At 41.8% G+C, this 23,176-nt stretch overlaps 1 protein-coding gene across 1 annotated transcript in view; it reads left to right on the forward strand.

Annotated features, from left to right (window-relative positions):
- The window catches only part of ANKRD34A (ankyrin repeat domain 34A), an 80,075-nt gene extending 65,890 nt beyond the window's left edge, over window positions 1-14,185 (forward strand). Inside the window, exon 2 of the mRNA XM_069218251.1 lies at window positions 8,591-14,185. Within this exon, the coding sequence (XP_069074352.1) occupies window positions 8,694-10,322 (1,629 nt within the window). The 5' untranslated portion in view covers window positions 8,591-8,693 and the 3' untranslated portion in view covers window positions 10,323-14,185. The remainder of the gene's footprint in view (window positions 1-8,590) is intronic.
- Window positions 14,186-23,176: the final 8,991 nt, after the last annotated feature.

Raw genomic sequence — 23,176 nt, forward strand, 5'->3', positions numbered from 1 at the left:
ACTTTTAACTTTTTTTTTTTTTTATATTATCAAAGGCACGACTGCCCCCTTCCCCTCAAATAAGTGTTTTACTAAAATTTGTTAAACCAAAACAAGCATTGATAAGCCAACAAGGCTGGTAGCCAAAGCTGCATATATTGGCTTTGCCACTGCTGTTTGTAACTTCTGACTGAAACGATTTCACTGTAGTTCCCTTCTCGCAGTTGGGTTTGCCTGTTACCAGGGGAATAATGCATTTGGCCAGTTCTCCCTTCCTCCATCATTCAAGTTCCAGTGAAAAGACTGTAATCTGTGGACTGGTAGAACATGCAGCCGGATATCTGGGCGCGCTGCTCCTGCATCGTCCCTCAGGGACGATGAGATGCAGATGCCAAGCCATAATTGTTTTCCACAGAGAAGGTCCACTTCTGATACGGATTCTGATCATGGCTCTTGGGTTCTCGAGCCCTCATGTAGAGTTTGGGACAATCATGAGTAACGTTACCAGATAACTATATAGCAGGAAGGATATAATGCTGTGGTTGAGTAGGTAATCTAGGAGATTTAGTGCTGGTCACTTTAGTTGATCTTTAGTGACATGGAGTCATATCCCCAACCTGTTTTCTGTACTCTTAGTCTTTCTTCATTCTTTATTTCTGTCCGTCACATATGTGCTCACTGACATGTTAGTTACACTAAGAACGGAAGGTGTGCATCATCAATTGCTGTTTGCATGAGATTGGTTTCTGTTTGATTGCTTACCTGTTAAAGTGTCAAGGTAACACATTGATACATTTTGTATCAAATTGTTTATAACATTTGATGTGTATAGGACTTATTTGACCCTGCAGTGTTTCTTATTCAGGCACATCAGGTTTTGTAAAATGGTCAATAAAAAAAGTTGCAACACAAAAAAGGTGGAAGTGAGCATTGACAACAAAAAAGCGATATAAAAATGCAAATACGTTTACAATAATCACTTACGTAATTTGTGTGGAATTTTGAGTAATTACATTATTGGCTTGTATTGTGGTGTCTTTGATGTGGTTGTATTATTTTTATTTTTTAGAAGGAATTTTGTGTAATTTATTTATTTAATGAATTTGTCAGTTTTCATCGACATTTGGTTTTTAACCTCTTAAGTGCGGGCGTCGGCCACTGGCCGACGCCCACACACCCTCCCTGGTGCGGGTCACGACCAGTGGCCGACACCAGGAAGCGCATTAATAAATCCTCGGGTGCGTCGCACCCGAGGATTTTTTTTTTTTTCCCCCCCCCGGGAGACACGGAAGCTACCGTGTCTCCCCCCGCCCCCCACCCGCCCCTTTGTGACGTCAGCTCGCCGCGAGGCGCGCTGACGTTGCAAAGGTGTTTTCCCCATGAAAGCAGGAAGCAGCCTTGCGGCCGCTTCCTGCTTTCATGGGGAAAACGGCCTTTTACACGTTCGGGAAGGCCTCGTAAGAAAGGGGAGACACTCCCCTTTCTTACGAGGCCTTCCTGAAAGTGTTTCCTGGACCCCGGTCGCAGCTGTGCTGCGATCGGGGGCCAGGAAACACTTTCAGGTTTCCTGGCTCCCCCGATCGCAGCACAGCTACGATCGGGGGGGTCAGGAAACATTTTGAAAAGGCCTCGTAAGAAAGGGGAGACTCTCCCCTTTCTTACAAGGCCTTCTGAAACTGTTTCTGGCCCCCGATGTCGCCCCCCAAAAGTGAAATCCCTGGTGTCTAGTGGGGTTTCCTAGCCCCCGATCGCAGCTGTGCTGTGCTGCGATCGCGGGGGCCAGAAACAGTTTCAGAAGGCCTCGTAAGAAAGGGGAGAGTCTCCCCTTTCTTACGAGGCCTTCTGAAACGGTTTCCTGACCCCCCCGATCGCAGCACAGCTGCGATCGGGGGCCAGGAAACCCCACTAGACACCAGGGATTTCACTTTTGGGGGGCGGCCCCCCCCGGAAAACGGGCCGCCCCCCCCCCCGGTGTGCCCCCTGGGGGGGGGGGGGAGGGCGCGATCGCGCCCCCCCCCCCCCCCCAGGGGATTTTTTTTTTTTTCAAAAAAAAATAATGAAATGACAGGGTGTCGCCCGTGGGCAGGGTGACCCCCTGTGGGGGCAATTTTTTTTTTAGATGTTGTAGGGTTTCCCTGGGGGCCATTTTGGCCCCCAAGGAAACCATACAACAACTAAAAAAAAATATATGTATATATCTATATATATATATCTATGTAGATGGATATATCTATAGATATATCTATGTAGATATATATTTATATATATATATATAGGTAGATCTGTATCAAAGAGATTTATAAAGCGCGCTACTCACCTGTGAGGGTCTCAAGGCGCTGGGGGGGGATGGGGGGAGGGAAGGTTTTGAGGCCCTTCCTGAAAAGAAGTAGGTTTTGGGTCTTGCGAATGTGGGTTGTGAGTGCGTTCCATGTTTTGGGTGCAATGTAGGAGAAGGATCTGCCCCCGGTGGTGGTGTGTTTGATGCGGGGGTCAGAGGCGAGAGAGAGGTCAGCTGAACGGACGTTTCGTGTGGGGGTGTGGAAGGTGACTCTCGTTGAGGTAGGCAGGGCCTGTGTTGTGGAGTGATTTGTGTGTGAGGATGAGGATCTTGAAGGTGATCCTTTTGTCAATGGGGAGCCAGTGGAGGGATTTGAGGTGTGGAGAGATGTGTTCGTGTCGGTGGAGGTCGAGGATGAGTCGTGCTGCTGAGTTCTGGATGCGTGTAGTTTGCACTTGAGTTTTAGAGTGGTGCCGGCGTAGAGGGCGTTTCTGTAATCAAGCCTGCTGCTGATGAGTGCGTGAGTGACCGTTTTTCTGGTCTCTGTGGGGATCCATTTGAATGTTTTTCAGTATACGGAGTTTGTTGAAGCATGAGGAGGTAAGAGCGTTGATTTGTTGGGTCATAGAGAGGGAGGAGTCTAGGATGATGCTGAGGTTGCGTGCGTAGTTGGCGGGGGTGGGTGCAGGGCCTAGCGTGGTGGGCCACCATGGGGGGTCCCAGTTTTTTTTGGTGAGGGCCAAAGAGGATTATTTCGGTTTTGCTTGAGTTGAGTTTCAGGTGGTTGGCTGTCATATATACATCACTTTTGTCAATATGTGTGTGGTTTCCCTGGGGGGAAAAGGGTCCGACTTGTCTAGTGGCAGTTTTAGTGCCATAAAGAAGCGCAGAAGGTTTATATGCCTACTGCAAAGAGCACATCCGTATTTTATGTAAATAGCTGAGTACATTAGTAAAGGAGGAGGGAGTGGGAGCACCAATAATGATTGTTGGACTGGGCGCAGGAGGTGCTAAAGACTGTGACGAATGGTATGTGACAAGGTGTTTTTTGAGTGTCTTGAAAGTACGTGCTGATTGAGGGAAGAAGCGCAGGTAAGGTGGCCTCTACTGTTGCACGTATCTCACACACACCATCGATTTTGTGACTGTCTACGTAGGCTAGTGTTTTAGAGCAACAGTTTAGCCAATAGCAGAGATGGCATCTTGATGGATGACTGCTGCCTGCACTCGGGTTATAGAGGACCGCTCTGACATAGGATCAGAGACTGAGACATCAGATACTGAGACAGCATCTGAGGGATAGGACAATGGCGCAGACTCTGGGAGTGATTTTTCAGTCAGAGGAGTCCCATTCGAAAACTCCTCTTCCAGTACATTATGAGGGAGGTGATGAGGACAGTCCTGCTGTCCCTTCGCAAGCTGTTCGTGCAACTGGGTAATAGTGGGTTAGGCCAACCCAGAGAACAGGTGAATGCGGCGGCAAGCAGAGAGAGAGTGCTCTCTTGGGAGCTCACCAATTTAGTTCAGCCCCAAATTCCACCACCCAAATCATATTGTGGAGACATCAAAATTGTCTATGGCAAAACAAACTGGTTTTGTAAGGCAGGCCCCTGTGTTTTTGGTCCTGGATTCGGCGGCCATATAGAGAAACACACTAAACCCAAACATTTCTGGAAACTAGACATTCGGGGGAGTCCACAGAGGTGTGACTTGTGTGGATTCCCCAAAGTTTTCTTACCCAGAATACCCTGCAAAGCTGAAATGTTGAAAAAAAACTCTATTTTTCTCGCATTTCTGTCACACAAACTACAGGAATATGCTGGGATCCACAACATTCCTACCACCCAGTGACTCCTCACCTGTCCTGATAAAAACACTACCCCACTTGAGTGCCTACACCTAGTGCCTGTGTCAGGAATGGATCACCCCAGGGTCAACAGCTGCCTCACGTAAGGACCAACATTGACCGTTGTGTGATCTATTCCTGTCGCAGGCACCAGGCCTAACCACACAAGTGAGGTATCATATTTATCGGGAGACTTGGGGGAACGCTGGGTGGAAGGAAATTTGTGGCTCCCCTCAGATTCCAGAACTTTCTGTCACCGAAATGTGTGGAAAACGTGGTATTTTAGCCACATTTGGAGGTTTGCAAAGGATTCTGGGTAACAGAACCTGGTCCGAGCCCCACAAGTCACCTCATCTTGGATTCCCCTGGGTTTCTAGTTTTCAAAAATGTGCTGGTTTGCTAGGTTTCCCCAGGTGCCGGCTGAGCTAGAGGCCAAAATCCACAGGTAGGCACTGTTTTCTATGAAAAAATGTGATGTGTCCACGTTCTGTTTTGGGGCATTTCCTGTCGCGGGCGCTAGGCCTACCCACACAAGTGAGGTATCATTTTTATCGGGAGACTTAGGAGAACGCCGGGTGGAAGGAAATTTGTGGCTCCTCTCAGATTCCAGAACTTTCTGTCACCGAAATGTGAGGAAAACTTGTTTTTTTAGCCACTTTTTGAGGTTTGCAAAGGATTCTGGGTAACAGAACCTGGTCCGAGCCCCGCGAGTCACCCCTCCTTGGATTGCCCTAGGTCTCTAGTTTTCAGAAATGCACAGGTTTGGTAGGTTTCCCTATGTGCCGGCTGAGCTAGAGGCCAAAATCTACAGGTAGGCACTTTTCAAAAAACACCTCTGTTTTCTTCCAAAAATGTGGATGTGTCCACGTTGCGCTTTGGGGCGTTTCCTGTCGCGGGCGCTAGGCCTACCCACACAAGTGAGGTATCATTTTTATCGGGAGACTTGGGGGAACGCCGGGTGGAAGGAAATTTGTGGCTCCTCTCAGATTCCAGAACTTTCTGTCACCGAAATGTGAGGAAAACTTGTTTTTTTAGCCACTTTTTGAGGTTTGCAAAGGATTCTGGGTAATAGAACCTGGTCCGAGCCCCGCGAGTCACCCCTCCTTGGATTGCCCTAGGTCTCTAGTTTTCAGAAATGCACAGGTTTGGTAGGTTTCCCTAGGTGCCGGCTGAGCTAGAGGCCAAAATCTACAGGTAGGCACTTCTCAAAAAACACCTCTGTTTTCTTCCAAAAATGTGGATGTGTCCACGTTGCGCTTTGGGGCGTTTCCTGTCGCGGGCGCTAGGCCTACCCACACAAGTGAGGTATCATTTTTATCGGGAGACTTGGGGGAACGCCAGGTGGAAGGAAATTTGTGGCTCCTCTCAGATTCCAGAACTTTCTGTCACCGAAATGTGAGGAAAACTTGTTTTTTAGCCACTTTTTGAGGTTTGCAAAGGATTCTGGGTAACAGAACCTGGTCCGAGCCCCGCAAGTCACCCCTCCTTGGATTCCCCTAGGTCTCTAGTTTTCAGAAATGCACAGGTGTGGGAGGTTTCCCTATGTGCCGGCTGAGCTAGAGGCCAAAATCTACAGGTAGGCACTTTGGAAAAAACAGCTGTGTTTTCTATAAAAAAAATAGGATGTGTCCATGTTGTGTTTTGGGGCATTTCCTGTCGCGGGCACTAGGCCTACCCACACAAGTGAGGTATCATTTTTATCGGGAGACTTGGGGGAACACAGAATAGCAAAACAAGTGTTATTGCCCCTTATCTTTCTCTACATTTTTTCCTTCCAAATATAAGAGAGTGTGTAAAAAAGACGTCTATTTGAGAAATGCCCTGCAATTCACATGCTAGTATGGGCACCTCGGAATTCAGCGATGTGCAAATAACCACTGCTCCTCAAAACCTTATCTTGATCCCATTTTGGAAATGCAAAGGTTTTCTTGATACCTCTTTTTCACTCTTCATATTTCAGCAAATGAATTGCTGTATACCCAGTATAGAATGAAAACCAACTGCAGGGTGCAGCTCATTTATTGGCTCTGGGTACCTAGGGTTCTTGATGAACCTACAAGCCCTTTATATCCCCGCAACCAGAAGAGTCCAGCAGACAAAACGGTATATTGCTTTCAGAAATCTGACATCGCAGGAAAAAGTTACAGAGTAAAACATAAAGAAAAATGGCTGTTGTTTTCAGCTCAATTTCAATATTTTTTTATTTCAGCTGTTATTTTCTGTAGGAAAACCTTGTAGGATCTACACAAATGACCCCTTGCTGAATTCAGAATTTTGTCTAGTTTTCAGAAATGTTTAGCATTCAGGGATCCAGCATTGGTTTCACACCCATTCCTGTCACTAACTGGAAGGAGGCTGAAAGCACCAAATATAGTAGAAATGGGGTATGTCCCAGTAAAATGCCAAATTTGTGTTGAAAAATTTGGTTTTCTGATTCAAGTCTGCCCGTTCCTGAAGGGTGGGAAGATAGTGATTTCAGCACCAGAAACCCTTTGTTGATGGCATTTTCAGGGAAAAAACCACAAACCTTCTTCGGCAGCCCTTTTTTCCCATTTTTTTGGAAAAAACTAAATTTTCACTGTATTTTGGCTATTTTCTTGGTGGTCTCCAGGGGAAACCACCAACTCTGGGTACCATTAGAATCCCTAGGATGTTGGAAAAAAAGGACGCAAATTTGGCGTGGTTAGCTTATGTGGACAAAAAGTTATGAAGCCCTAAGCGCGAACTACCCCAAATAGCCAAAAAAGGGCTCAGCACGGGGGGGAAAGGCCCAGCAGCTAAGGGGTTAAAATGCTGTTATGGTAATGTAAGGTATGATATTTTGTCGTGCTTTTATGACTTTGGCCGAATAAAGTTTTGTCTGAGTCACAAAGTCAACTTAAGTGTATTTTGCCCACCCCTAATTAAAATGTGATACGTTTTTACATTGTACACATTTATGTTCCACAATATATCATAAGTGAAAATTGGGAAATAAGTCACTCACAAAAAGGTCACCTTAGTCACAAATACAGACATACACCTCTTTGCTCTGACCACATAACTTCACAGTAAAAAGCATAAACAAAGGGCTTTAGACATTGGACATAATAGTTGAAACAAACAGCCACTGTTTAGGAGCGGGGTTCTTTGATGTAGCTAGTATAATTCAGACAATAACAAAATAACGTAATATTACACATTAAACCTTACAAAAAGTCTTACAATAAATTCCTTTTGAAGGTGAGTCAGAGGATAATTAATTCCTCAAACCCCTCTTTTGACTAATCAAAGACTCGTCTAATATGGATATGATACCTCTCTTGTCCAAGTGTACATTCTGTCATTGTGCATAGCTTATGCTACAATGTCACCAGGTCAAGTAATTAAACGTCTACATTCTACTAAATTTAGAAGCATATGTGCAAACTATATTATTTACATATCTCCCTCCCTGGCTTCTGTGTGATTTGGTTAATTAATTCACAAGTTACACATAGGAAAACTGTGACATTATGCATATGTAATTAAAATAAAGTATGAAAAGGATAGGAAAAACTGTTCTGATTAATGTATATACACTTAAAAACAAAGGTTAAAGGGATGTGAAATTCACCAGTAATAGTTACCTCACATTACTATAACTTGTGCCATAAAGTAACTTTAACTTGTGCCCTTTCCATCTACAGTGTTGTCATCAATTATGTAATTTCAGATGCCATTAGGGATGTTATCAATGCAGTTATATAACGTCATGTGTGATGTAATATGTGGAGATACAAGCAGTACACGGCCGGGGCTTGGGTTATAGTTACTTTTTTGACTCAGATTAGGCCAATGTGCCTTTGGCCCTACTGGTGGGTCACCGAGTCAATGGCAGTGAAAACATACAGGTCACTCAACCAGAGAAGTGAAATTCCATGAATGGACACAGTATGATATGTGAAATTGTTCTAAATATACAATGAAAAGATTTTTTAATGAATCTTAGCAAAGCAGAAATGCCTTTACAGCTGTGCATGATAAACATAAAACGTTTAAAATGTTTAACAAGTATATATTTTACACAGAAACTAACATATTCTAAATCATGGAACACGTCAATAAAACACTACTATGAAGAAGTGCAAAACCTTCCAAAGAAAGTGTACGTGTTATAATTAGACACATGCATGGTTCCTCAAACTTCTCAATGATGTGACCACATTTTCCCTAGTAACCCCAAATCTATAATGCCAAAACCAGTGACCTCCTTTTCCAGCAAGACTGAGTTGTTTGTGACTAACATTTCATTGATCTAGTCCACAAGAAGAAGGCATAGTAGCCTCTGCCTAATGCTGCTGCAATTCATTGAGTAATACGTCTCAGAAACCTTTAACTGAACGGACTGTTTTCATAGTCCTCCAAACATAATTACTTTTTAATAACAATTTTGGGCAGATGGTGTCTATGTATTGTTGTTATTGTATCTTGTTACCTAGTGTCTGACTCTCTCTTCTTCCTTCCAGGGGCATCACTGGACTGTGAAATGTTCTGCTCCACTCTCACAGAGTGCCACCACACTTGCATAACACCTGAAGATCCTCCTGTTACCAGCTGTCCTTGGCACCGATGAGTAAAGCCACCATGCTCCACACGGAGGGGAACGCTCTGCTGAAGGCTGTGTGGCAGGGCAAATTCAGACTCACACGACTGCTTCTGGAAGGTGGAGCCTACATTAATGAGGGCAATGCTCAAGGGGAAACGCCCCTAATGGCAGCATGCTTGGCCAAGTATGACGACCCCCAGAACAAATCCAGGATGATTAAGTACTTACTGGAAAATGGTGCCGACCCCAACATTCCTGATAAGTTGGGCAAGACTGCTTTGATGCACGCCTGTGCAAACCAGGCTGGAGCGGGCATTGTATCATTACTACTTGAGCAAGGCTCTGACCCCAGCATGAAAGACTATTCAGGTTCTTCTGCTTTAGTATATGCAATCAACCAGGGTGACCGTGAAACGCTCCAGGTCTTGTTGGATGCATGTAAAGCCAAAGGCAAGGAAGTCATCATTATTACCACAGACACATCTCCCTCTGGGACAAAAAAGACAAAACAGTATCTTAACTCCCCTCCCTCTCCTGGGATTGTTGAGAAGCAATCCCCAGGACTATGTATGTCACCTTCAGAGATTGAAATAAAGACCTCCCTCTCACCAGCAAGTGAGAAGGAAGAGGAACGTGATGTCTTCAACTTCAATATGGGAACCAGGCTCACATGCCCTACTTTATCAAAACCAGAGAATGAGTCTTCTTCAGAACAGATTCCCACTAAAAGTAGAGTAGTCCACCTTAAGCAATTGAAAAGGCTAAATTCTGAACCATGGGGCTTGGTGGCTCCATCGGTTCTGAATGCGTCCCACCTCTCGGTTCCACAGGAGGGCTCAACCACAGTCGCTGTAGAAGAAAAGATAACCAGTGATCTCAATGGACTGACCATTTCCAAGAGGCCTTTGCTTTCCAGGAGACACAGTATTGAAGGCCAAGATCCATCATGTTTCAAGATGGGCAGTCAAGCATCTGGTGAAGACTCGTCGATACCAATAACATCATGGGCTGACAAGGTCCAGTTTAATCAGCTACACCAACCATTATCCAGGCGCAACACTGCTCCCGAAGCCCAAGAGAACGCTGCTGCCACAGTGGTCCCTACCATCGGGACCAACCTGCGTGCAGGGGCGCACCACAAGTTGACTCGTATGGAACATTATGAGTCAGATTCCCACCTTTGTCCAGACTCCATACCTGGGTCACCAGATTCAGGACGTGTGTCCATAGAAAGGAGAAAGTACAATGCTTCACCACTGACGCTTTTTACCAGCTCCTCTCGAGAGTCCTTAGAGAGCATACCCAGTGCTGTATCACCGATAACAGTACGCCGCAGGACACCTGGCCTTTTGGAACGAAGAGGATCAGGGACTCTTCTCCTTGACCACATTTCCCACACCCGGCCTGGCTTCTTGCCTCCTCTCAATGTCAACCCGCACCCTCCGATCCCAGATATCCGAGCCAATGGCAAGGCCACATCCCCCGTCCATGGAAGCCAGAAAGCTCTGATCCCTGTAGCACCCAATTCTCCAAAACATTTTGACACCAAAGCCAAGAAAAAGCTTGTGAGAAGGCATTCTATGCAAACAGAACAGATCAAACAGCTAGCCAACTTCCAGAATTTACTGTCTCATAATGAGTCTGTGAACTAATACAACAGCAAAAAAGTAAAGAAGGCAAAGGTTTGGAAATGTTTCACTCTCTTCTGCTTCACACCCTCTGGATCTCTGTCCTACAAAAAGGCTATGTTCCCCACTGCAACTGAATACCAACCAAGTCATTGAGTCTTTGATCAAGAAGGAGATGGTGAAGCAGTAGGTTGCAATCTTTGGAACCACAATACCACGGTTCCGGTTTAAGATTTGATAGCAGGAGATCTATGTTCTAGGTCTGCTTCATCCCTTAGCCTCATTATATAATCCTGAGCAAATCACTTTATCTAACTTCCCTTCTTTTTTTTTTTTCAAATTTTGGGAGTGCCTTAGAAAAAGCTGAAAGATCCATTAATTTTATAAGTGTCCAGATATTTAAAAATTGCCTGACATGATCCTTGTTTTGGTAACAAAACATGCAAAGTAGGGGGGTGTTCAAAATTCAGCAGACATCAACACAACTGAATTTCCGAGGTTTATCGATAAAAACAAAAAAAAAGATGAAAAGAACCTATACCCATGCCATTTGTACCCTGGTGAACTATCACAACTATAAATGTTCTTGATAGACGTTAAGCCAATGAGGCTGTAGAGGAACCAATGAACAGGGAACTTCATGGTATTTGGTAAGTGAAAAAGATTCAGGACCCAAGGCAAAAGGTATGCTCTGTAAGCCGCCAGAACATTCACTAATAGGATCACCCAACACATGCACTTAAAAACATTTTGATCAGTGAATTAACATACACGTTACAACTTTTTCAGACTGCAGCACCAAGACTAATGATGGATGAAACGCACCACACTAAGGGCCTCATTATGTGATTGGGCTGAAAAACAGGCACTCCAGTTTTCCCCCCGCTGGGCAAAGGGTGGTGGAAAGGAGACTCTTAATCCCGAGGATTGAGACTGCCGGCACCGCTAGGCCATTGGCTGGCAGTATCGTGGTCCGACGGCGGCGGCTCTGCTACGGTCATGATGTGGCTGTCAGATCGCCACTTGCACGGGGGTCTGACCACCACCACGGCCTTGGCGGTCCTAGGACTACCAGAATCGAAATGAGGTCCCAAGTCCATGTTGAAAAAATAAAATTGGTTGCCACTAAAAGTTTAGTTTAAAGCTTAGTGCAAAGTATAAAGGCTATCAACGGTGCTTAAACAAATTTTGCAAAGTTACCAAAATTAATTCCACAAACACTATTATTTAACATTTGTATAAGTAGCATGGAAGCCCAGGTATATCTAATCACTTAATTAGAAGAAATCACTCTACTTTCTTCCATGTTGCATAATATCCTGGAAAGAGTCAATAATAAATTCTCAGATGTAATGTAGGGCAGTGCAAATGTGCAAAGTTCTTTCCTGCACAACGATAAGAAACTTTTTTAAACTTCACAGTTTTTTTTTATAGTCATCAAACTTGCAAAATAGTGACAACGCAGTAGGTAAATAGAAAGTTCTCTAAAAAGTATTGTTGTGGGACACAAACTCTGCAAAAACACTTTTAGTGGGTGAATCCTCTTTTAAAAAAATGTTTGTTGCAGTGAGTTTCTGGACAAGCAAGGTTGTGTGAAATTGATAGGTGAAGGAAACTTCACAAACTGGGCATAGTGTGTAGTTAGCCAACATTGTCCAACTCTGGGCGCAAAGTCAACCACGCCGAATGAAACAAGACACTCTCTGTGCCAAAATAAGGATAAACATTAGCAAAGGTCTGAAGAGAATACAATGTTTTTAGTATATTTTTGCAAACATATTCAATACATATTTAAAGTTTAAAAATAATAAAATGTGACAATGCCACTGTCTAAAGGTGTCATGCATATATTGAATACAAAAAAGGGTAAATAAAAGTACATTTGCAAAAATGACATGAAATGATGGAATGAACTACCCTCCTTTTCACTGAAGTGGACTACTTTTTAGGTGTAGGGGGCACATGTACACAAACAAAAAGCTGTTGCTCACAGTGAAGGGAGCCAGTAGCTGATGGTGGCATACCCCCTATCTCATGCTGTCTGCAGCGGTGGGCACGAGCAAATTGTAAAGTGTATTTCAACAAACCAAGAGATGAAGAGGGCAGACCCAAATCCCCTTTAGTGCGAATATAAATTTATTATGCATTTTTGGCAAAAATAAGCCTTCAAGACTACTAAGACTGTCCACTGCCAGAGCGAAAAACAGATGCGGGGAGGATGATCACTTAATGTGTTGGGATCAAAGAAAAGCACTGCACAAGCTAAAACAAAAAAATTACATTGAAAACAATTTTGACAGGTTTTGCCGGGTGTTGAAACCAGGGCATCTCAATAGCATGAAATTCTGAAGTCTGAACAATGGCAACATGGCATAGTCACTGCGCCGTAAGTCTATAATCAGCTGCTGACATAATGAAATCAACATGCAATTATTACCTTCAATCTTTAAAATTAGTCATTATCCTCCTAATTAAGGCCCTAGTGATGGCTTTTAGCCATTCAGAGGGCACGTGCCAGTGTCTACTTACCATTGAGATTTAGCATGTCTTTCATGGGGCTGGAGATGTTCGTGCCCTGCAGAGAGTCCTCAGAGAACAGCTGAATGGGGTAGGAAATCTGATATTGGAACATAGAGCGGCACTATCATCAGTATAAAGCAAGAAATTTCAAAGTAGGTCCAAGACTACCAAATCCATACCATTATTTCACTATAACCAATAACTACTTAAATTAGTTCCATCTACATCATCAGATGCAAATTATTTTTAGGTGGATATCCCAAAATATGGGCTAGATCTGGCCCTGTAAGACTGATGTTGCGCATCCCTGGTATGACATATATCTGTAGCCTCAAAAATTAAGTGCATGTCACTCACATTGCTTATCTTCCGGATAAAACAATATCCTGAAAGTCAGGTCTTTATTTAGCTCTAGTGTTTTATATTGAGCCAAATTCTACTGCAACTGCTTTCAAAGATCTTTCTTTGCATGTTCTTTTTATAGGGGTTTTAGAGGCAGGAATTATTTTTACAGAGTTCTGTACTCCAACTGGAAAACAAATTTTAATAGTAAAGAAACACACAATAGATTATAAGAGAAAAGTGTTTTGCAGAGAGCTTGCCGTAATAGACACGCTTTAGAAAGATACATACACAAATGGCCAGATGCTGTTACAAATTTGGCTAATTTAGTTTATTTCAAAATAATTTGTAGGACCTCTACCCTTTTTATCAAAAGTAGACAGAGTTCTTGACCCTGCTTTTTTGAGACTAAGCGCCCAACCAGGCCAGCTGAATGAAAACAAATTTAGTGGGATCCCCAAATGTAGTATAACATATTTCTAAAGCACAAGCGCAAGTTGAAAAGCTGCAGAGCTCTTTACATGTTTAGAGACAAGCATAAAGCCATTGTGTAATAGGATAGTGTGTTGTGGATAAATGTCATAATAGTTCATATTTTCTCAAGATTAATTGTGTTAAACATACACGGCAACTGAAATGTAGACAGAAAAGGCATTTTAACTGACCACAATATTTGTATGCAAGGCAGATCTACATAGAGAGCAAGAGGCATAGATAGATATTTAAAACAAATGTATGTAGTTGTTCCTTCACAATAACTTATTCAAAGCCAACCAGGATTGGTGGGAGGCTGATGCATGTATTGTCCCGTCATCCTTTGAAAAATAACTTTCAAACCTGGGCAAAATTGCAACAGAAGTGTTTTAAGTGATTTTCTACTTGGGAAAAGGTAGTGTGACATATCCAAAATCCGTCAAAATCGTGTTACGAGAAAGCCCCAAAAATCAAAATGGCAGACATACCATAATGGATTATATTTTGGTGTGTCCAGGAAAATGGATGTTTCAATGGAAAAAAATCTACGTAAAAAAAAAAAAAGATTTAAAAAAATGACTTTATATGCAAGGTATTTCAGAATAGCAATAATACTTATAATACATTCTTCAAGAAAACAAACAATGACATATGAAGAGCCAATTGCATCAGATAACCTAAAAACATGGTAACCCAAAATGCAAGAACATGATAACCCAAAACAAAAATCAGTCATCTGCATCACTGATGCTGTCTTCATATTAGTTAGTAACACAAATTATTGCAGCCACTGACTTGGCACTCTCCCCAAATTGCAGAACAGGGTTTACTCTCTTTCTGAAAGCACATCTCAAGGTTGCAGCGTGTGTCGTGCAGGAACAACGTATCCTATTCAATAACAAGTCCGGAGCTGGTGGCAAGTCACACATTGTGGGACAAAATGAATATTCTTTTTCGTACCAAACCCATTCTTTCAGATTGAGATCTTCTTTGGTTGATTGCCACACTGTGATTTGATAGTAGGTGAGAAAGCTGTGGTAGATTCGGTGGGCGGCAATCATTCTTGTGTAACATAATTTGGCAGCTACTACCTTTTCTAAGAACATTCATTGACGAAGTGTGTTAATGGACTCCATTTTTCTGCACCCATACCACACCAATAGTGTCTTCTACCCAGCGTTTTTTAATGTCAATGTTTTGGGAATCTTCTGAACAGAAATTTTTGCAACTACTTGGAGCTCCTTTACCTTTAGTAGATGACTGAATGCTTTGGCCTTTGCAATAGAAAATATTCTGGAAATTGTGTCACAACCTGTGTGAGCGCGTAGAAATAGCAGGTACCTGCAAATGTCCGTGCTGAGCAAGACCTGAATACTGAGAATATCATATACAGGATTCATAGATGATCCTCATTTCATGTTACTACGATAATACAATTTGAAACCATAGTTCTTGGCATGATACAATAGAAGAATTAGCAAATCTGTGTCTACCAATATAATGGTAGTGGATGAATGTTCGGAAGACAAAATTGCAGCACGAACAATAGCATCTCCAATAGCACGTTGCACGGTAAATCCATGTTTCTTTAACTTCTCAGCTATAAGTATAATGATTAGCTATTTATTTTTGTCATTTGACAAGAACTTATCTTTCTGGCCGACAAACTTCACATTTAATGTAAATTTGACAACTGTGCTTATCTGAGAATTCCGTCGCCTTCCGCGGGTCGTGTCCTTGATAGATGGGGAATCATCATAACCATAGAGCACAATGATAGCTTTCTCCTAGTGTTCAAGCGTGAGAGTAGCATAGGAGTTTGCAATATTCTCATGTATCATACATGTGCCACCGAACGCATTGCCATAGTGAGCCGCCATCTATGACATACTGATCAGTAGATTGTATTTCAACAACCTCAGTGTGCAACTCATCAGACTTCTTAAGTATTGTATGTGCTTTTAATATACTGCGAGATTCAAATAATGCAGAAGGGAAAGCACAAAGCTCGTAATGCATGATATTTGCAAGATTCATGTCACTGGAAGCAGCAACAGTCATTCTTTGAAACAACAATGCTATATCTATCTCAGTATCAGCATCTACAGTACAGCAGGGCCTAGTGTTTTGAAAGTGAAAACTGGATTCTCTTTAATTTTGGCGACAATTCCACTGCTAATGGAATGCAATTTATGTATGAAATAATAAAATTGCAGGAGCACTAACTTCAGTAACAATGTTACTGAGAAATGTGTTGAAATGAAATAGCAAATTGGGTTTCAGCCGATCATAGAGCTTCTGGATTTCTGTATTGTCTCTGATTCGTCTTGTTTCAACAATGTCCTTATGTTGTTCACTAGTTTCAAATGAAACACCAGCAAACTCCTGCATTGATAGATTATAAGCGGAGCCCACTGGCATACAAAGCAGCCATATTGCCCCTTGAATCTCTAAGTCCTCTTCCATGTGTCAGCCATCCTCTGCATTTAATGGTACACTTCAAGACTTGTTCAATCACAAGGTTGGCACCCAGTCCTGCCCAGATTCTGTTACTACTTCTTCTTCTTCTTCTTCTTCTTCTTCTTCGGCTGGCAGTGTTGAAGCCCTCATCTCCTTTTTCAGCCTACATCGCAATCTACTGTCCATCATCTAATCTCTCTTTACAAATAGGACACTTGTTTAAGTGTAGCCATATCATGTGAGGAAAGGAAAGGTAAGTTAATAATCAAAAGTATAGTGACTATTTAAGTATTCCAGTATATGTAAAAAGTCTCATTTGTGTCACTGGCACTGTAGTTGTTATTTCTAGTTATATGTAGCCTTATTTTACATTTAAATGCTGCCATTTGGAAATGTGATTTTTGGGGGCTTTTCTGTAACTCGATTTTGTCGGATTTCGGATATGTCAAACAGTACCTATTCCTGAGTAGAAACCCACTTACAAAGCGTCTGTTGGAATTTTGTCCACATCTTACAAGAGTTTGACTGGACTAGTAAGGTTTTGAGCAAAACCACTGCATGCGTAAATCATACTAGCTTAGATTTACTGTATGAGATTGCATCTATCCAGAAACTCTAGTTTACGTTCGCTATATTGAACTAATGTGGAACAGCTCAGAATTAAGAAAAAGCTGAGATCAGACTGGACACTTTGGTGGGCATTCTTCCTTTTCCTGTCCGCTAATGCTAGAACAGCATCGATGCATAACCATGTGTCTTTAACACAGCTTCCAATTGGTTCAAGGAGGATGAAACATTTCAGAACCAGATATATGTATGCATATAGAACTCAGCCCAGCAATACTGGATTGATATTGATAACATCCAGAAAATGTTACAGATTGTCAGGCACAAGCATATGATATTGTGATCTGTGAGACAACAAAGGTGCTGTACTTCATTGCTGGAGAGAGATTTTTGATGTGTCTGTCGATGAATGACCCAGCAACAAATTACAGGAATTTCATGGTGTCATGACACTATACAACTGAGCATTATTCAATAATTGAAAATCAACCATTTCAAAGAGACCTCCAATTCATTTGGAGGCTCCAATGGGTAACCCGTCTTCCACCAGGACCAGTTCTATTCATTTTATCTTACATCTGATCAAGTTTCCTTCTACTGAAATTCTTTGTTGCTAACTTTTGGCTTCATTCCATCGGCTGTCAGTTCATTTGGCACCTGGAAGCTGCCTATGGAGACATGTGTAGCACAGTACAAATCCAACGAATGAATACTAATCTTTGAGGTCATGATCTTGTGACAATCTGTAATAGTTTGTTTTAGTGATCGACGCGAAGTACAAAAACGCTTAAGCATTGTGTTTAATTCTACACACATAAAAAAATGGGTTGGTTATGTTATTTCTGACACTTGTTACTCTTAAAAAGCAGGAGATTAAAAATGATAGACTGAACAGAAACACAATGCAACAGAGCACTAAAAGATTTCTTTTTAAACAGTGCATGGGCTGACAAGATGGGTCTGATGGCCCAGCGTGTCAGCGTATGGTGTTTTACTTTCTATGTACCCAGTTTCTTATCATTTGGCTAGGGTATCATCATGCAAACTCCATACAGATGAACTGTGCAAGGTAATTTCAAATAAGATACATCTTTTGTGCCCTGGAAAGTTTTAAACATACTTTTTAGAAGGTGACCACTATAGTCTTCTATGATGTAGAGAAGAATTCAAGGATCTTGTTCCTGAAATGTGTAACACCCTGTCTGTATGTAGGTATATAGACATAGAACCTGTCCATTTATGTACTGTATTTGAATGTATCTTCTGGGGGTTTACGTTTAGTGGGAGACCGCCAAAGCCTTCATCTCCACAATACACTACCCTTGTGGTTAAAGCATCATCGCACTCCTCTTACAATGTAATGAACCACATCACTTATAGCTGAATGGGCATATGCACTTGGGTGTATGAGTGATTGACACAGATTTGTCCCTAAATCGTAGAGGTCTGGGCAACAACACCCTGGACCTGTGTAGCAAATGTTGGATCCTTCAGCCTACAGCTGACCACAACCATAACTTCCTGAAGCATTTTCCTTGCCTTTGACCCATCACATTGCATTCTCAATTCTGGGATCGAAGGTCCCACCACCAAAGGACCACCGCCCAAGCTGGGTGCATAAGAAAACTAATGGCACCCCACCCCTGAACTACAAGGCACTGCTGCTTCCCTTCTGTACATTACTGGATTGTTTAATGTATGGGCACTTGTGGATGCTATCACAACATTATAACTATCTACTTATAGATGTATTTGTATCTTTTTAGGTACGTGTGTGTGCATAGATATATACCATAAGTGTGTGTCTGTGCATATAAATATATATGTATGTATATAAGTGTATTTATATACATATAAAGTGTTCAATTTACTATGAGATCTGCATTTTCTCTCATAAATTCAGTCTCCTTCTCTCAGTGAAGCCGTGGGCACATTTCATACCATCGAATGCCAGTCACATTAGTTGCCATTTTAAAAAGCAGACTCTTCCAGTTGCAGAGAACCACTAGTGCCAACTTTTAATACCACTACTGGTCTTTAGAAAGGAAGACTTTGTCGTGACAAAGGAATTCCAGGATGAAGAAAGCATCAGGCTTAACTCAGCTAGAGAAAACATTCAACACCATCAACATCTTGCAAGAGAAGGCCATTTACAAAATTATATTTCTTACCAGGCTGGTTGAGCATCAGTGAATGGTCCAGATACAGAACTTCTGCTTCAACTTTTTTTAAGCTCGTAGTGGAAAATAGTTAAGGCAACATATTGTCTTTGTGTAACTTTTTAACAGGTCATTCTCCCAATTCACTAGTTCAACTCAGTCCTGGAATGGCAGTGAATATCTAGTTGATGCTGTGTTTGGTGGTTCATGTGCAGTTAGTCCCAACTGCTCAGGCACAATATTTCGAAGAAATAAACCATCAACGTGAGCGCTCATTCCAAGTATTGACCTTCTGTAATGTCCTAAATGCTGTTCTATGCAACATGGACATCTGCATCAGAATAAGGGTAGACATCATGGCAGGTGGGAATGTACTGTATCTCAAGTCCTGTACCTGATCTGGAGGCCCACATAAGGTTTTAATCACCCTATGACCATCCCCTAGCTTACAGCCAACTAGGAAAACGCCAGTGTGTCAGAATGGCCAGCCCACCCAGTATCCCCTGATCATTCAATCTCTGAAACGTGCAACCAAAGTATAATATTATATTATATAAACATTTACTTCAGTGGAACCAAAACTGCCACAAAGTCTGGCTTTAGAGTCAGACTATATTAGCCATTTACCTCCACATCCAGTGCTGGAAGGGCTACTTGTACCTATAAGCTACAAAGGCTGTCCCCAATTAGGGCATGAGAAATTGCAAAGTGTCACTTAGCCTAAGATGCATAAACACATTATTGCACTGGCTTTCAAATGCCACTTTATGAGCGTAAATATGCTAATAATATTACTGTAAGGACCCATAACTTTAAACCTAAAAATAATACAACCGTGGTAAAGGAAACCCAACAAGATGTTAATGCAGCCTCAAATATTCTGTAATGATGATGATGGATGAGAAGTAGGGATGATGGATGAGAAGTAGGGATGATGGATGATGGATGAGAAGCATGTATGATGTATGATGGATGAGAAGCATGGATGATGTATGATGGATGAGAAGCATGGATGATGTATGATGGATGAGAAGCATGGATGATGTATGATGGATGAGAAGCATGGATGATGGATGAGAAGCATGTATGATGTATGATGGATGAGAAGCATGTATGATGTATGATGGATGAGAAGCATGTATGATGGATGAGAAGCATGGATGATGTATGATGGATGAGAAGCATGGATGATGTATGATGGATGAGAAGCATGGATGATGTATGATGGATGAGAAGCATGGATGATGTATGATGGATGAGAAGCATGGATGATGTATGATGGATGAGAAGCAGGGATGATGGATGATGGATGAGAAGTAGTGATGATGTATGATGGATGAGAAGTAGTGATGATGGATGAGAAGTAGGGAAGATGGATGATGGATGAGAAGCAGGGATGATGTATGATGTATGATGGAAGAGAAGCAGGGATGAAAAGTAGGGATGAGGAGTGAGGAATGAGGATGTCCTAAAATGGATGCTGTACTCTGGCTTTTCCCTGACTACCCTTGAACTTTTGCTGCTCTGTATGAGTTACACACTCTTTTTGAAATGAAGGTCCTGACAAACAAAGGTCACATAAACCACGTTTTCAAACTAGTAGGGTGTTGCCTTGTGCCTCTTACAGAAGAGGCAACAGTTTATTTGCCTATCTCATATAGATGGACCAGGAAAGAGCGTACAAACACCTGATGTTTTCAAAAATTCTGTTGACTGGCTCCTATGCCGACGTTTTCTCTGTTTGCTGGGCACACAGGCTGAGATAAAGCCCTGTCTTTTGACGCACTTTATGAAAACATTCCTGCCGCTTTCTCCATCCTTGAAGCCTAGAGTGCCTGAAGCCTAGTTTGTGTAGTTCCAAGATGTACATAAATGGTACAGTTTCCTCACTGTGCTTCGTTTCCTGTGTTCTCTTTCTGCTCCAATGTAAAATTCCTCTCCATGTATGTGCTCACGGCGGAGAAAGAACTATCCCGCAATGTCACCTTCTCTTGAACCTCCGCATCATGCTTCCAATGACGTCACACGTGCTTCATCAGGACGCACTGTTATGACGTAATATACCCACCGCCTCAGAGTTTAGCGCTGTCTCCACGTGACATTGGACAAACAGGGATGTTTAACTGTGACACTATGTATTCCTCGTAGGATTCAGTCATGTGTTAATGAGTTGTTAATAATGTAAATAGTATGTAAATAATATAGTATATGTTAATATTAATAGTAGTATTCACAAAATAAAATGTGTCTGAATACCGAGTTTTGTGTCCCAATGTCATAGATCGCATCACTGTTTAATCCTTTGTGTTAGAAAAAAGATGTTCCGTCCTGTTTTTATCCAGCTATTATTTTTTTTTGCTTTTTTAATTAAAAGATGCAAATAGGCCTTTGCTAAAACGGAGTGCTTCACAGACAGGTTAATCAGTACCTGCAAAAGCGGGTATGGGTGGACAAAACGTAAACTGTGTTTCAAGCAGGTGGGAGATTTCTTGACAGGACAGCAAAACTAAGACAGAGTCAGTCTCTTGTAAGGTTGACAAGGAGATTTCTTGACAAGCCGGTAGAGCTCGGGTCTGTGGCTGAGTCAGTTATCAGTCTCTTCTAGAATGTTCTTGAGGCTAGTCCAGCACTGATGTTGATGATGATCAGGGCTTCCGGTGGGCCAAGTCCATCCCAGTCTCAGACCCCTTAGTAATTAAAAACAGACATTGAAACATGCCCCTACCGGTCTCTATAATCATGTCCTTAACTTTACTAACAAATATCCCATATCGAATTCTGAACAAATGATGTAAAAAAAAATAAGTATTCCATGTTAGTGATTTAGTTTTTGTTCATATTTAATTTTTTTGATCTTGCATCAAAATACCGGTTGGGTGGCACATTTTAGGGATCTCCCTCCCCCACCTTTTTCCATCCCACCTAAAGCCCTGATGATAATTTCGTAATGATGTCATTAGTCTGATGCGCAGGCAAGGCTCTGTTCCCATGGTCTGGATGTCTGTCTTTACTTCAGTGTGTTCTCTTGGAACAAAAATGGCTCTGAAACTACTTGTAGTTGTGATTCAAAGCTACGTGCACAACTAGGACGTAAACAGGCGAGTACAAAAAGGTTCAACACTGGAAACTACAGCATGCAAACGGAGAAACCCACCAATCTGATTTGTAGCACAGCAAAAAATAGACAGATAGGCAACACATGCCCAAGTACAGTGTAAATCATAAAATGAAAATGCAGTGAAAAGGAAAATCAATAGTAGGTCATAAAGCTAGTCAGAATACAAATTAGGATATGGAAGGACTAAAAAAGAGATGCATTCCTAGGGAAATCTACATACCCAAATGCCCATACATAATTTACGCAGTTTAAACCCCATAATAAAGATGTGGCTCAAAAAATGTAAATGGAAATACTAAAATTGAAGCTTAACCTTCTCGTTTAAGTGATTATTGGCTAAGAATTATATATTGTCAAACTATTAGCCATATTATTTCACATGAGATACATCTTGTCATTTTTTCATTTATGAAACTGGCAAGCAATCAAGCAAAAAGAAAATTAAAAAAAACAATTATTTATGTGGTAGCAACATTTGCAGTGGGTGCAAAATGCAATAGATCTATAAAGTTTAGGAGAAATCATACCAATTTGGAAAACACACAAAAAAAACAAGCACAAACAAAGCCAATAGTTCTCACCATCATAACGTGAGTCCCAACCAATAGACTTTGCCAACGCCAATGCAAGTGAAAAAAACAAAAATACAGAGGGGAACCTAAATACATATCTTAAGGAATTTAAAAAGATTGATCCACATGATGCAGCTTAAAAGTAAAATAGTGGCCTACTTGCAGGTACTTAAAAAACACACAAAAAACCAACAGTATGCTGTAGAAGTGAGGGAAAACGCTTGCTATGACCTAGGATTCCAAACTTCAACAAATGCTTAGCCATTTGGCACTGTGTAGCAGAATGGGGAGCAGACTTATGGGCCTGTCATAGAAGAAAAATTGCCATTCTAGTAATGCTAAGTATACCTTCTGCCTCAAATGCAGGCCAACTAAGTACAACACCCTACCCCTCTCCCCAGGGCTATAAATGCTGCCTTTATGTACCAAGGCCAAGACTTTCATGCAACATGTTGAACACAGGAGATAAAATAAAAAAAACAATAAAGATTGCTCTTAAGTCATTCCCAGACAGAAATATACGATGTGTACCAAAATAAAGCACTGACAAACAGTGCCCATAAGTACCTGGAGGCACAGGGAGTAAAATGAAGAGCATGGGGCTTGGGATGTGAGGCGATGCAGCACACAGGGCAGAAAGCAAACAACAAACACATGCACTCGCAT

Source organism: Pleurodeles waltl, chromosome 12 (genome assembly GCF_031143425.1).
Source record: "Pleurodeles waltl isolate 20211129_DDA chromosome 12, aPleWal1.hap1.20221129, whole genome shotgun sequence".
Classification (NCBI taxonomy): Eukaryota; Metazoa; Chordata; class Amphibia; order Caudata; family Salamandridae; genus Pleurodeles; species Pleurodeles waltl.